The sequence below is a fragment of the Chanodichthys erythropterus genome, chromosome 1 (assembly GCF_024489055.1).
Source record: "Chanodichthys erythropterus isolate Z2021 chromosome 1, ASM2448905v1, whole genome shotgun sequence".
Lineage (NCBI taxonomy): Eukaryota > Metazoa > Chordata > Actinopteri > Cypriniformes > Xenocyprididae > Chanodichthys > Chanodichthys erythropterus.
In genome coordinates, this window is record NC_090221.1 from 992287 (window position 1) to 1008925 (window position 16639).

General features: G+C 37.5%; 1 protein-coding gene across 4 annotated transcripts in view; it reads right to left on the bottom strand.

Moving 5' to 3' along the window:
* Positions 1-11237: 11237 nt before the first annotated feature.
* LOC137037574 (NACHT, LRR and PYD domains-containing protein 3-like) overlaps positions 11238-16639 on the bottom strand; it is a 114512-nt gene continuing 109110 nt past the window's right edge. For all 4 annotated transcript variants that reach the window (XM_067411787.1, XM_067411700.1, XM_067411869.1 and 1 more), the window contains 6 exons: positions 14306-14479; positions 13745-13918; positions 13245-13418; positions 12333-12506; positions 11991-12152; positions 11238-11587 (listed from right to left, as the gene is read on the bottom strand). In XM_067411787.1, coding sequence (XP_067267888.1) covers positions 11572-11587; positions 11991-12152; positions 12333-12506; positions 13245-13418; positions 13745-13918; positions 14306-14479 — 874 coding nt within the window. In that variant the 3' untranslated portion in view covers positions 11238-11571. The remainder of the gene's footprint in view (positions 11588-11990; positions 12153-12332; positions 12507-13244; positions 13419-13744; positions 13919-14305; positions 14480-16639) is intronic.

Sequence of the window (16639 nt, forward strand, 5' to 3'; positions counted from 1 at the left end):
GAGAAGACTCACTGGCTGGAGCAGGCTCTGAGTTTACAGACACCGAAGGGGCGGCCATCTTGCCCGTGGGCACTGGCAAAGCAGCCATTTCATCCATCGCGTCCAGAGTGCTTGAGTCCATGGCAACCGGCGAACTTGAGAGCGTTGCAACCGGCGAACTTGAGAGCGTTGCAACCGGCGAACTTGAGAGCGTTGCAACCGGTGAACTTGAGAGCGTTGCAACCGGCGAACTTGCGCGCGAAGCGTCCGATGAGCTTGAGTGCGAAGCGACCGGCGGAGACTTAGGGATGCCAGCTGCTCGGGCTGCAATCAGCGGTGGATCAGCCACACTGGAACGCAATCCACTCCGCTTTCTGACTGATCTAGAGACGTGACGTTGCTCTGGGCGATCAGCGGAGACGTGACGTTGCTCTGGGTGATCTGCGAAGGCGTGACGTGGCTCTGGGCGATCAGCGGAGACGTGACTGGGCTCAAGGTAATCAGTGCTGACTTGACTGGATGTTGTTATTGTGGTAACCACCATTTTGTGAGTGTCATCTGGTGCGGCGGCCATTACACAACCAGGCGAGGAATCGCGTTCCTCCGCGACACCCACAGTAAACAGAGAGCCAACAGTCAACAAAGCATAATCCAAAAAATGACTGAGGGTGGAACGGGGTCCATTGTGAACTAATTGTTCTTTGAGTGGCTGGTTAACTCCATCACAAAAAAAGTCAATGAGTGCGCAGTCAGGTAGATCTGAATAATATGCTAGGTTCAGATATTCTGTGATGTAATCCTCCAGAGATCAAGTGCCCTGTGTACTCCACAACAACAATTGATCAATGTCCATACCGTATAAAAGTCCTCCGGGAAAGCTGCTGGATCGTGGTGGCGGCGAAGTCTTCTGTAATGAATCGGGACTCAGGCAGAGATCCATGTGCAAGCTTTTATTCAAAGTGAGCATAGTCGTACAGGCTGGGTCGATCAGGGGCAAACAGGAACAGCAAGGAACAGGCAGAGTCGTAGTCAGAGTACAGGTGGAAGATCGAGGACAGGCAGATATCATTCACAGAACAGCAGACAAGGCAAGGGTCAGGACAGGCAGCAATGGGTCAATAAACAGATACAGGCAGGAACGGTAACAACAAACAGGCAGACAGGATATAACGCTCGGAAATGACCACAGGGTGAATCAAGACTTCGCGGTGAGGTGTTGTGTGTGTGAGTCCTTTATAGTCCAGGTAATGCGTATCAGCTGGGTGTGGTGATTAGTGTGGAGTGTGCATGGCTGTATGTGGCAACAGGTGATTGGTGGAGTGAGTGCATGTGATTGGCAGGGAGGATTGTGGGAAGTGTAGTCCAGAAACTGACTGGAGCCGACCGTGATCGTGACAGTTATACTGTCTCAAAAAAATGGATTTGATGACAAAATATGATTTATAAATGCATAACCTACTTTGCATTCACAAAAAACGATTCACATTCATCATACAATGTTAATGTTTAACACATCAGAGCTGTTCATTTCTGTGATTTACTACAACTATCTTCATATCAGCAGCAAATCACACCAAACTGAACCAGAAGAGTAAATCACAGTACTGTCTCTAGAAACCATCCTTCTGAACAGGCGTTTCACTTCCACAGATCTGATGATCTACAGAGCTTCATCACAGCGGTGTGTTAACATGAGACACAGAGGAGTGTTAATGAACACACAGAAGATCAGAAGAGCGCTGCTCCGTCTCTCTGCAGCTCATTTTATAGTCAAATTCTGAACAAACTGAAAACAGAAACCAGAAAGACGAGTGAGAGCAAGACATGAGGCATTTCTCAACTGCTTGATCGCTTGTATGTCACAGAATGTAAACTATATGATCAATCAGATCTAATCTGACAAATGCAACTATAAGGTATTAAAATATTATAAACATTAACACCAGAGTTTTTGTAAGGCTTCTTTGAAACAGTGTGCTTTGAAAAACACTACAAATAAATGTGACTTAAGTGCAACTGAGTAGAAGAAAAGTAGAGTTAATCTGTATATCTGAGTGAAACGCTTTGCAAACAAGAACAAATGTAGGGCGGGGCTTGATTTTGTCTGTGGGGAATTGATTGGATGGTTGTGGTTTGCTATTGGTGGATCTCATGTGAGTGACAGGTTGCCCCGCCCTCATCCTCAGAGAAGAGAAGAGATGCTGCAAGAGGAAGATATTCTGATTCAAGAACATGAATTTAACACAATAATGATGATGTGCACCGATGAATCATTTATAATAAACACTGCAATATTCTATAAAAATATAAAAATTGTCCATTTTGATTTCATGGTGACTTTAAGGATTTGCTGATCTCTCTTCCATCTCAAAGTATGACCGATAATAATAGTAACGCTTGCCTTAGCAAACACCACTAAAGATCTGCACTGGGCAGTGTTTGAGTGTTTACGGTCACTGTGTGTGTGTGTGTGTGTGTGTGTGTGTGTGTGTGTGTCTACGGTTCACACAGGCGGCACTTTACCCTGATAAGCAAAAAGAGCCCAGCTCCCATGAGTACATCACTTCTGTCCCACTTAAAACACACACACACACACACATGCACACACACACACACACACGCACACACACACACACACACACACACACACACACACACACAGTAAAGTGTCCTTTGAATGCACACTTCAAACACTGCAGAAGCAGTAGGTCATGCAGGTGCTTTTCAGCTGTTTTAAGACAGACTCTTCTGTGCTCATGCCTGATGCTCACTATACAGTAGTAAGTGTTTGTATTCACACACAGAGACTGACAGCATTCTGATACGAAACACCCGCTTTTCTTTACCCAATCAGTTCCTTTCCACTACACAAAGAAAAATAAACTACTGCATGAAAGTATGTGTGAGTACCATTTATGAAAATTTATGAATTTTTTTAATATGTCTGAGGAAAAAACTAAAATATTCCCATGGACATCCTCATGATCCTTTCTCAGATCCCTCTATCGTCACACTTCAGTCTGTGATCCTTAAAGGGACAAAACTCTCATCCTCACGTCACTCCAAACTCAGAGCAGAATCACACTGAAGTAGTTTGTTGAAGATCTCGTCCTCCGTCATCACAGCTCTCAATCCTCATTCACGCTTGTGTTCATTCAGACGCTCACACCAGGTTTGATGCCAGTGATGTCAAATCTCATCGCTTCTCGCATGTCGAGAGCAAAGAAAGCTTAGAGAGCAAAACTCGTAAAGACAACTTTTATGCTAATTTCATGCTGCTTGACAATATAAATCCACTTTTGTTGTAAAATAGAGAACAGTTCAGACTATTACTGTAACAAACCAGAGAGAGTCATACAGCTTCAGAACGACAGCGAGTATCATATCTTCAATCTAAGTTACAATATTTCATCTCTGTCACTTTGTATGTCCTATAACTACCATTTAACTGCTTGATCAACTCATCAGATTGGTTTTGTAAATGTACTGTAGGCACACAAGCACAAACACAGATCTAAACCATCTGAGAGGATCATGACAGACAATGCCATAAACTCTGAACAAACCTCTCTCATTTTCCAAAACAGCTCCAGGGAATGTCTCATCCATTCCTGCAAGGTCCCGCCCCTCCGAGTGACATCATCACACGCCGTCACCCCGCATGACCCTCTCCATGGCTCCTCAGGACCGGCTCTGAGCCGCAGGGAAACATGTCTGCACACCCGTCATCACAACTGAATTCATCATTGGCAGGAGCACTGCTTTCCTCAGTCAAGATGTTGCCTGACTCTTAACACCATTCTCCATTATCTCCGCCATTATTATTTCTTTCTTTCTTTCTCATCAGTCTGGATATGCAGAATTGATCCTGCAGCTGCGAGATGAATCGTCCACATGCATGTTAGCAGATCAGATGACACTGTGTTTACTTGAACAAACAAGAACATCTTAAATGGGCACAAAGTTTGATCTGACCATCTCGAATCTTGAGCTTATCAATGAACAGATCTCAGCTTTTCTCTTAAAAACAGAATCTTTCCAAATTTTTGCTTACTTCAAACCTTCCTTTTATTTCAAAGATCATGGAGAAAGTTGTACTAATTACAAGCTTTTTGTCAGATAATTCTACCAATGAAGTTTTTCAATCAGGTTTTAAAGCTTTAGATAGCACTGAATCTGCTCATCTAAGAGTCTCAAATGCATCTTTCTCCCGACTGATTCAGAGAAATCTATGGCTCTAGTCCTTTTAGATCTCTTCATTTGATTTGGTTGACCGCGACACACTCCTGCCATGAATAGAGACTTGTGTGGGATCTTCATGGTACTGTATTACAGTGGTTTCACTCTTATTTGTTAAATAGATGGTTTACTGTTCGTCTGGGGCATCACTCATCTTCCAACATAACTCTTGGTTGTGGTGTTCTGCAGGGATCAATCCTGGGACCGGTGTTGTTTTCCCTGTATATGCTCCCCAAATCTCTAATATAATCTCTCTTCAGCTGCTGTTAGATTATTCCCTTCTCGAACCCTAAGATCCTGTAACCTTAACCTTGGAATAGTCTTCCTCTTTACATTAGGCACGCCCCATCTGCTTTTAAATCCTATCTTAAGATATATTTATTCTCCTTGACATTTAACATTCATTAAGCATGTTATTTTGGGTCTCTGTTGTATATTGTTGATTGCCTGATGTTTGTTTATTTTGTTTCTCTATCTTGTTTCCTTCTTAATTCATTGTGATTCTTTTATTCATTGAAAAAGAAATTTGGTCAACCTTGGTTGATTGATTGATTGATTGATTGATTGATTGATTGATTGATTTTCTTCATCAGCTGCCAGTGAACAGCGTCTCCTTTGCCACACAAGAGTTTGGTTCACGTTGTTCATGTTGACGCTGTTTTCTGCTGCCGAAGCAAATCCACTTTGATGCACTTCAAAGGATGAGGACTAGAGCTGAAACTGATTTACTGTTTGTGTCACTGTATCATGTGCTGAGGAAGATCCGGAGCTGAAATTCAGCACTGTAAACGGTCGACCAATCACAACAGACTGGGCCATCTGACCAATCAGAGCAGAGCAGCTCTCAGAAAGGAGGAGTTTAGAGGGACTTACGCTTCGAACGAACTGTGTTCAGACTTTAAGAAAAGAGCTGATGCTGATGCAGTGGATATTATGAGAATATTTAAGTGTTTTTGATTTTGGATGCATGTAAACCTGTTGAAGGAGACTCAAAACAACATTAGAAACCTTAAATTAAAAAGCGTCAATTCAGATTTGAGACTGAGTTTAGACTAGTCATCTTTCAACATGGCTTTACGATTTTTGTTTGTTAGCAGCTGACTATTTCTGACATATACTGTTTTACTTACAATATTTAGGTCTCCACAAAATCAAAATTCATGTTTAGAAGATATATGCGTTGAAAATGTACAGTCTCTCTCTACCACAAATACGGACCAACAATTTTGATGACATCATTCTGCATTTCTGCTTCTCATCAGATTTTCTGTCTAATTAAATGTTCTCTGAAGTATCCAAATACTGCTTTGCCAGAGGTTATGACTTAAAATATATATATATATTAGCAATTTTAACAAAAACAATAGAGCTTTTTGATATGTCCCACCCTGAAAAACTGATCGTCAAGCCAAATGACAGAATTTTCTGTCAATCCATGTTTTGACTGTTATACTGTAGGGGGCGCTATTACACATCTTCTGAAATAGTACAGAATCTCTGGATCAAAACACAGAGAAGAAGAAGCAGAAACAAGGATAGAAGCATTGCTGACACACATTAATAACACGATCATCAAACATTAAATCAAAAATGTCTAAAGTTACTGAATGAGATGTTGAACCATGAAGAGGAAACGACTGAAGCTTTGATGGACTCGATCGACACCATCTGTGTTCTGCACTCTGAATCAGAGAAAGTCTGACAAAAACGTGATTTTCTCAGCTTTTTGTTCAAAATGTTGCTTATTTTATGAAACTTTTTATTAAAGTGTTGATAAAAAATAATGCATGAAGCTAGAATAAAATGTTTTTGTTTTGGTTAAAGCAGAGGCTCTGTTCTTCTTTCGTTTGATATACTGTTGCATGTTCAGATATTCATACAACATAATATTCTGGAGGTCATGAAAGTTTGGAGAAAATGATCAAAAATGCTGGCGTTAGCTGGCAACTTAAAAAAAACAAAAACATGGAAAGAGGGAAAGAGTTAAGTATTGAAATGTAATGCCTACACTAGTTTATCCCACACTGGTTTTGCTACAGAGAACTATTACACTGTTATTTTAGCAACCACTTCAGCAACGCCCTAGCAACCACTTAGAACACCTTAGCAACACTCTGGCAACCGCCCAGAACAGCGTTTCTCTAATCATCTAATGTTTTATATGTCAACATCACAATCCTCATGCTCTTTGTTGACTCCCAAAAGAAAAACATTTATTCATTTGGTTTTGTGTTAATGCAAGAATGAAACATTCATCTGGAGCTGAAGAACAGTCAGTAGATCCATGATCAAACATCAGATGAATGAATGAATGAGGCATTCATATAGCACTTTGACACAACTCATGGATCGTCTGTGTACATTCACTGGAGAAGAGGTGCTGGATGAAGAATAAAGAGCGACACACCTTACCCCTGCGCTGAAACACTCCAGTTTCACACAATAATCACAGCAGAGACACACAATGCACACAAAAGCTCCGCTCACAAAAGCCTCTCGCTGAGGCCTGTGCTTTTCAATAAACAGTTATTTGGGGCATCTGGCACCGGGTATGACCGCTGCGGGTCGAGCTGAACACACGACACTGGCGATGATCAGAGACAGCTAACATCTGAGCTCACGTTAATCTCTCTGAAACTGTGTTTCTCTCCAGATGAATACAGAAGCATGTAGAGTCAAGTGTGAAGCACCATGACATTATTATGAATCTGTCTGTCTATCGCCTCTTTCTTACTGTCATTCAGATCTTCCTCCATTCAATCATCAACCGATGGATATTCACCAATTCCCAACCTGCATTTCTTCCCATAATGCATTTCTCTCTGACATATGCCGTTTCTTTGAGACTTTAATTTCCAAACTGAACTAATGTCTAAAAACCCTGAATGAATGTGTGCACAAACCCTTTAAAATCCTAAAGGAATGCTAATGGAATCCAACTGGATAAATAGAAAATGAACTGGGATAAATAAAACAGGGATTTGAGTTCATTTAATAAGATCTTATTTTATTTTTACTGACCATTCCTGCATCTGGAGTGATTCTGAGTAATGACAGAAATCCCACTGGATTTTTTGACAAATCTCAACTTTACTTCAGCAAGTCAACACAAAAAACTGAATCATTTCAATGCAATTATAACCTTATAAACTATTATTATAATCTATCACACCTGAACTAATGATTCAGCGAGATGAAGTGAGATTCAGATCTTATTTGGATCCTTACAGGATTCTGGATTGATCCCATCAGGACTCATTCCTACTGAGTAACAATTCCATTAACATTCCTGATTCATGTCAACAGGTGAACAGAATGACTAAAACATTCTTCACACAGCAGACAGACACCTGCGCGTGCACGCGCATCATGTATTCCCGAATAACGCAGTGGCATGACGTCACGCACCTCTATCCATCGCTGCGCTTCGCGGACAGCAGGTTCTGGCGCCGGTTCGGTGTGATGATGATGATGAGGCCTCGACTCGCCTCGACTCGCGATCCTCGACTCGCCATTTAGAGCCTGTGCCTCAGTAAACCCCACCTCACGCGCGCGGAGTGACGGACAGACACGCGACTCGCCAGGTAAAGTTATTTCAGGACTCTGTGTGTGTGTGTGTGTGTGTGTGTGTGTGTGTCGTGACGCAGGGCTGCTGCCGCAGCCGCGGATGAGAGGAGAGACGCGGTGCGCCTCACACAGCCAATCAGAACGCAGCTTCGCGTTCCAGCCCGGCCCACCGGCCCAAACAGCCAATCAGAGTCGAGCATGGCTTCCCAGCGCCGCCCTGCTCCAGAGCCTCATTTCATAAGAACTTTCTTAAATAAGTAATAAACACAAATGAAGATCAGATACATTCAAATTTTCACACAGAACTGCAACAAAAGGAATTGTCAATGCTTACAACATCAAACATTTATTTAGATTATTACATTACATTTTTTCTGTTTATTATTATTTTATTAAATTCAACATTTTAAGTAAACCAACTGATCTTGTTTATTGTGTTACTGATGCTTTTCTTTGTAAACACTAACAGCTGCTCATGTATTTGCTTCTGAGATACAATAAAGACAACTTTGTAGTCAAAAGGAATCAGTGAAATCAGTGGCTGATGTCATTCTTGTGTTTGAGGCCGCACTGCCATCTAGTGGACATGACGAGCTACTGTTAGAATGGGCGGGGCTTTAATCTGCACTTTGTGTCTAATTAGACAGGTAGGATTAGTTTACTTTTTTATTAGTTTGCATAACACGTTCTCTGGTTGTGTAATTAATCGTCACTGTTTCTTAATGTAATTTGTCATTTCTTGCCGTTATTAGTGATCACATGATTGTGCTGAAGTGACTGTGTTGTCACGTGTTACTTTTCTAAGCGCTGATCAGTACAGACCAATCATGGTCATTTGTGTTACTGAATGAAGATTATTGAAAAATCAGTTTTAGAGAGATTGCTGAGGCGAATTTATTTTATGTTAAGCGCCATTGCTTGCAAGTAATAAACTGAAAAGATTCAACGTTTATTGTCACAAATATCTAAGAAATTATTCCTGGAGGAGCTGATAACTTTCTTACTGAAAAGAGTTTAACACTGTGGGTTTCAATCCTTCAGATGTCACAGACCCCCAAATATGATCAAACTCGTGTGAGGGACCTCACATTTAACTCACAGGTATTTTATAAACAACCAATCAAAGACCAGTCCGTTTATACCATAGGATAGGAAAACTTACATCCCCCTCAAACTTATGTTTTGGTTTAATAAGAAAAGGTCAAATGGAGTTATGTCATAGACTGGATAAATGTCAAAAATTTATGAAAATAGATATAGGCGTTGTTTTGTCACCCTTTATGGAATTTTGCAGATCTTACATTATCACATGTCTGAAGAAATGATAACAGACATATTTTGATATAAAGGTACAAAATCAAATGAGCAACTGATTCTGAAAACATCATCATATTGAGATGCACCTGTATATTGTTTATGGCTTGTTCTCCAAGAGTTCCTCAAAAGAAAGGTTTAGATCGATAAATAATAAGTATTTTGGGTGAACTATCCTTTAACTTAATCTTGTCCTGACCGCTCCTCTGCTCCTGTCAGGTCACTGATGGTCACTGATGGTCAGTGATGTCTCTGCTGGTGTTCTCCGTGCCTCTGCTCCCGGTTGTGGCCGTGATGACTAAAGGGATGTTAAATCTGTTCAACTAAAGTTTATTGTCCTATTGTTGTGCTTTGTATTTATTGACCCATGTTTGAACATGTTCAATATATGAATGAAATGAATAAAAATCTACTCTACCCTTTTGTCAAGAAATTATGGCTACAAAAATTGTGCAATCAATGATCTCTATAAATTTCCACTTAAATTATTAAAATTTAAGTGGAAATTTATCATTGAATGCACAAATTGAACTGTTTGTAACAATAATAAATGTATTATTGTTATAATTAGCTAAAGCTGATAGTATTTTTTTGTTATCGAAAGAAAGTCTAAAATACAGTTTGACTAAGTGATCTGTCATGTCCTCTATCAGTATATAATGGACACTGATCGTTTATTCTCGACCTTTTGACTTTATTCTAAACATTTTATTTCTACATTGTTTCTTGAAGTTTAATGTTTTGTCTTGAAACAATTACTTTATTCCCAAAATGTAATGAGTTTTGTATTGAGACAACATTGTATTTAAACTGAGTTTAATCTTGCATTATAATGGCTAATCTCAAGAAAAAACAGGTTAAATGACATTTCCAACAACTCAAAGACTCTCTAGACCAGTGGTCACCAACCTTTTTAAGCCCAAGATCCCTGACGTCGACCTTTATGAAAGACAAGATCTACTTAATAGAAAAAGACAGCCCAGATTGAATTTAGTATTTTTTTTCGTGGCCAATTTAGATTCTGATTTATTCATTTATTTTTACAAGCAAATTGGCCGATTCTGATACTGGTTGCAGATATTTATTATTATTATTATTATTATTATTATAATAAACAAAAATACATAGCCATTTGAAATTAGAGGGAACCACTGCTTTTTAATCACAATCCAAACAAAGATGCTTACACATTGCACAAGCAGTTTTTTTTTTATTTGAATTAATTGAGATTTAATTTCAAGATTTAAAGCAAAAACTGAACAGTCTGACTTTATCTTTGTGAAATTATATGCTACACAAAAAAGCTTGAAACAAAAACAGCAGGCTGAATGAGACGCAAATTCACTCTCTGACAGCAGGTGGCGCTTATGGAGCAGCAGCGCTACAGTGTTTCCTTGGTTACCGCTGTAAACAAAGCTGAACTGCGCTAATAATTAGCTACTTTATTCTGAGGTAAGAGGAAAATAAAATGCCATTACCATCGAAATTTTTCTGAAGACAGTAATCACTTTTAGAGATGCATTCATATAACCCTTCACCCCTAATTCAATATTTATATTTTCTTCCTATATTTCGAGCATCGTAAACAGTGAGCTGCTCTGCCTGCTACAGAATTTTCTCCTCTTTGCGTCCGTCTTCAGCGTCTCTGGCCTCTTGTTTACGGGCGTTTTACAGACTCGGACATGATATGGGCTATTTACCTTTATCACTGTGCCAGTAGCTCCCGAAAACACAAAATACAAAAATACAGTACAAAGACTGGAGAAATGTAATGTATTTTTGCACTCATATTTCTGTTGTTTTCGCGAGCTACTAGAACAGTGATAAAGATTGACCGGTAGATCGCGTTGACGGGTTGGCGACCACTGCTCTAGACCAGAGCAAATGAAGGTACAAAATGATGTTAACTGGTAAAAATGTTTAGATGGACAAAAATAAATGTATTTTGTGCATAAAATGTAAAAATTTTTTTTTTTTTTTAAAAGATAAAAAAAAAAATAGCAGAATTTGATTGTAGACTTACTTTATATCATATTATATCATTTATGTGCTATACTTGACAATCACATTTATGATTAGACACATTTTAATCATTATGGATGAGTTTAATCCAAACATTATTATATTTGTAGGCCTGATACTGAAGATTTCTGCTGACAAGACTCATCTGAGCTTCTTCCTCCTGTTCCTCCTTTAAATAACACAAAACCATCATCTGAATATTAAAGCAACATTAATCATTCAATATCACATGTTTCTGATACTCATGCTAACACACATGCTGCTTTATTTAACTGTAAATCTGAGTCTCTTCCACCTGTATGAAACACATTTACACATTAATCACACATTTATTTCTCCTCATAGACGCAGTAGAGACTCTTCTGTGGATCATCTGATGGTCACTGATCCTCTCATGATCATTTCACAGATTTAAACTGATGTAAACGATCCATCAGGGATGTTTGGTGATTAAAATTTATCTACTCTGTAAGGAGGAACAGAAGAGAAAATAATCAGTGTTCAGTGGAACAAACTGCTAATTACTTATAATATTTAAATTAATGTTTTTTTAGTAAAAAGAAGTTACATTAAATTCCTGTAATCAGATTAATTACAGACTTTACATGATCTTGCAGAGATATTTCTCAAACAATATTTGTGTTTTAAATACATTTAAAACATGAATGACTTTTCAAACCGAAATGATTCACTTCTACTGACACAGTTAATAAAGCAGGTGTTGTTGAATAAAGCTTTATATTTTGTTCTCACACAAACCCTTTATTGCATTAAAGATTATGATAATTTCCTTTCATGAATATCTGAAAGGTTTGTTCTCATATCAGAGGTGAATGAAGATCTTTAATATCACAGTGATGTTTCCTCACCTCAGGACACAGTTTGACTCTCGTATCACGTCACGGAGCTTCCGCTCTGAGTCTCCTATCTTATTGTAACTCAGATCAAGCTCTTTTAAAAACTGCAGTGCTTTTGAGTTAGTCAAATACTGAGTTAAAGAAGAAACATCTGTAATGCCACAGTAATGTAGACTAGAAAGACACAAACAGAGGAAGAGAGATTATCTTACAAACAAATCATTAAAGTGAAGAATTTTACACAAATATAATGTGAACTCAGGCTCTTCATAATATATTGAGTATAAAGTGTTTTAGTTTAAACTGTTGAAGTGATTTTCAGCATTTTGATTCTTGTATGTGAATGTTACTAACTTCAATCTCTCCAGTTTACAGTGTGAATCCTTCAGTATGTCACATAGGTGCTTCACTCCTGAGTCGCCTAGTTTATTCCAGCTCAGGTCCAGCTCTCTCAGGTGTGATGGGTTTGATTTCAGAGCTGAAGTCAGGATGAGACACTGTTTCTCTGTAATACTGCAGTAACTCAGACTGAAGACAGAAAGAGAAAATGACTCAAATCCATGTTCAGTTCATGTGTGAGTTAAATGAATCATTAATAAATGTCATACAGTCACTAATACACCAGCAAAATCATGGAAACTTCATGATATGAACAAACCAAGAAAAAAGCATTTGAGGACACTAGTTACAATCCAAGTCTGGATCCATCCTCGCTCCACAAATAAGTGAATTTATCACTGTAGATTAATATATAGGATCAATATAGAAACAATAGAAAAGTTCATATTTAAATGGACAGATTTCACATTTTTAATGGAAGACAATTTCGTTCATGAATCAGTTTATTTTAAGTCATTTAAAATGTAGTTTACAACCTCTAAAAACACATTTTGCTAATAAATTAAGATTTAGTGAAAAGTAGCATTAGTCCAGTATAACTGTAACACTGTCAGAATAATCTACTGTCATTTGTTACGCTGTTTTTAGTCTGTTCTCACTTCTGTATTGTTTCAAAGCAAAGATTTGACAGATTTCAGCATATGAAACTATTTTATATCCACAAAGTTTCAAATGGTTTAAAGTTTAATGCTCTTTCTACTGATACACATAACAAGCCGTTAACTAATAGTATTTCTGAATCTTTCTTCAGATGGAGAAACACAGAAAGTGCAGCGCTATAAATGATGTGACTTGAGTCCAGTTGTCTTAAACTAAACAGTGAACTTTAATCACACTGTAACTGCTGTACAGTATAATGATACTAACTGTAGTTTCTCCAGCTTGAATTGTGGGTTCTTCAGTAGATCACTGAGGTTTTTCACTCCAGAGTCTCCTAGATTATTCCAGTTCAGGTTCAGCTCTCTCAGGTGTGATGGGTTTGATTTCAGAGCTGAAGTCAGGATGACACACTGTTTCTCTGTAATACTGCAGTAACTCAGACTGAAGACAGAAATAACAATAGTTCACATCTGTTTGCTGGAAGATAATGTTTCTTCTCTTCAAATATTTTAACTATTAGATGTGTCCCTTCTTTATTCCATTGTAAAATCAGATTTCTGCATGTACACAATCAGTAAATTGTGTAAACTGATTAAAATTAAACAATTAACCTACTAGTTAAAAAAGAAGAAAAAAAAAACACTGTTATCAATAGGGAGAAACAGAAAGTGCAGCGCTATAAATGATGTGACTTGAGTCCAGTTGTCTTAAACTAAACAGTGAACTTTAATCACACTGTAACCGCTGTACAGTATAATGATACTAACTCTAGTTTCTCCAGCTTGGATTGTGGGTTCATCAGTAGATCTCTGAGGTTTTTCACTCCAGAGTCTCCTAGTTTATTCCTGCTCAGGTTCAGCTCTCTCAGGTGTGATGGGTTTGAGTTCAGAGCTGAAGTCAGGATGTCACACTGTTTCTCTGTAATACTGCAATCACTCAGACTGAAGACAGAAAGAGAAAATGACTCAGATCTATGATGATCATCTTATTAAAAAGCTACAGCAGCATTTATTATCCAATAATCTGTTCTGAAACCCAGTCCACTAGTTGTTTGCTGGAAGATACGGTTTCTTCTCTTTAATTTAACTATTAGATGTGTCCCTTTATTCTGTTGTAAAATCAGATTTCTGCATGTACACAATCAGTAAATTCTGTCAAATGCTTAAAATGAAACAATTAATGTACTAGTAAAAAACAAACAAAAAAACCCACTGTTATCAATAGGGAGAAACACAGAAAGTGCAACGCTATAAATGATGTGACTTGTCTTAAACTAAACAGTGAACTTTAATCACACTGTAACTGCTGTACAGTATAATGATACTAACTGTAGTTTCTCCAGCTTGAATTGTGGGTTCATCAGTAGATCACTGAGGTTTTTCACTCCAGAGTCTCCTAGTTTATTCCTGCTCAGGTTCAGCTCTCTCAGGTGTGATGGGTTTGATTTCAGAGCTTTAGTCAGAGCAGAACAACCTTCATCTGTCATATCACAGCAGCTTAAACTACATTAGCAGAGAGAGAGAATTTTTTGCATTTTAAAAAAGATTTTATTACAATTATTTACTTTTTTTTCAACAATTTTTACATTTATGTTAAATTTAACACACAAAAAAAACAACAAAAAAATCCTACAAGTTTACATTTACCTTTTATACCACAAAAAAAACAGAGAAAAAAAAACCTGGTTCCATCAACAACAACAGCCTAATTTTTACACCATTTAATTTGAAATATGATTAGGTCATTCAGTGAACTGTAAAAATGAAAATCAATGAGTATTCTGGATTTTACTGTAGCTAAAAACGAAGCATTAATATCTTGATTTGATCTCAGTTCCATCTTGTTTTTTCTACTCATATAAATTGCTAACTTTGTACAGTTGCTTCATCTCCTAGAAAAAAAAAAAAAGAAAATATTTGAGTCCTCCTCTCTTCCATACTAAACCAGGAGGAAGTGAAAAAAAATCCTTTTCCAATCCCCTATTAGTAGTGCTTCTCTTTTTTCGAAATTAATTTTAGCAGAGGACAGTTTTTTAAAGGGGTGGTTCATTGCGATTTCACTTTTTTAACTTTAGTTAGTGTGTAATGTTGCTGCTTGAGCATAAACAGTATCTGCAAAGTTACAGCACTGAAAGTTCAATGCAAAAAGAGATATTGTTATATGTATAGTTCTGTTGCTATTTTTTGGTTGCGTAAACAAAGGACGTAAACAAAGTCCAATGTGGTTTGGCTTCAGTTAGCTAAAGTTAGCTAAATTCTTTTGCATACTTCAACAAATGCCTACAAACACCAACAAACTTCTATGTTCATACACAAACAGTTGTTCATGCTATAAATTAAACGATACCTTTACAAAAATGCTACTACTCAGTCATGTATTCAGCTACAGCAGGGCTCTTCAGGTAGTTTCTTTCGAGGGCCAGATTATCAAATCAAAAAGTTGAGGAGGGCCAGAAGTGAAAAATCTTATTGTCTTATTAGTAAAAATTATTTTATTGATTATTAGGTTTAAATGAAAATATTCTCACAGTGAGACTTGGTAACCACACCATACATTGCTACTCACTACCACTGTCAAATGATATTATATTATGATATGTTATATAGGTCTATAAAAACACCTAAACACAGGTAAAAACTATACACACCTTCACAAAGAAATGAATTATATATTCCCCTACCCACCTAATAAATATATTGCAATATAAATGGCTATAACATAGTTTTCAATATAAATTTTCCCCATTTATACAAACCATGGTAATTTACTACAGTTCCTTCATGGTAAATGTTTGTAAGGGTTAGTGCTGCAACGACGCGTCGACGTTATTGATTACGTCGACTACGAAAATACGTCGAAGTGCGTGAAATGCGCATCACACTGTTTACATTCATCTCGCGTAATGGCGGCTTCTGCTCCTGGGAATGGAGAAAGTTCCATTCTATCACAAAAACCTAGACCACAATTATCAAAAGTATGGGAATACTTTAAACAGAGGCCAAATAAAATGGTCCTTTGTTCCCTTTGCAAAATCGAAATGGCGTACCACGGCAGCACAAGTGCGATGCACAAGCACCTCAGAAGAAAACATCCTGGCACTTTCCAACCTCAAAAGGACGAGCCATCTGTGTAAGTATTTATTATTACAATTAGTTTTGGGAGTAATTGTTGCGTTCTTACCTGCTGTGTTTTGGTCAAGAATTAATTCATATATGCTAGGTAATAATGGTAATGCTAATCACTAACGGTATAAACTGTAAACAAATATTACTGTATAGGTTACTTTGGCGAAAATAAAGCAAACTTTAACTTTTAATTAACATTTACTGGTTGTTAGAAGTTGTTTATGCACACATAGACTTAAAATTAACTACTAGATTTACATTAACAGTATGCTGTAATCTAGCAGCATATGTGAACATATAGATAAATAGGCTACTAGTGCATTTTTGTTTACTTTTGGCACAAGCCAATTAAATAAAACAATTATAAGTACGTGATTAATAATGAATTATCTCATTAGTTAAAAAGAGTTTAAAATGCTTTCTGTATTTCATAATAAAATGACAAATTCACTACACTCTCTGAAATATAATTAATATTGTAATCAAAGTAATCATATTAAACATTGTAATTAATCACATTCAGTTCAAAAATATGCA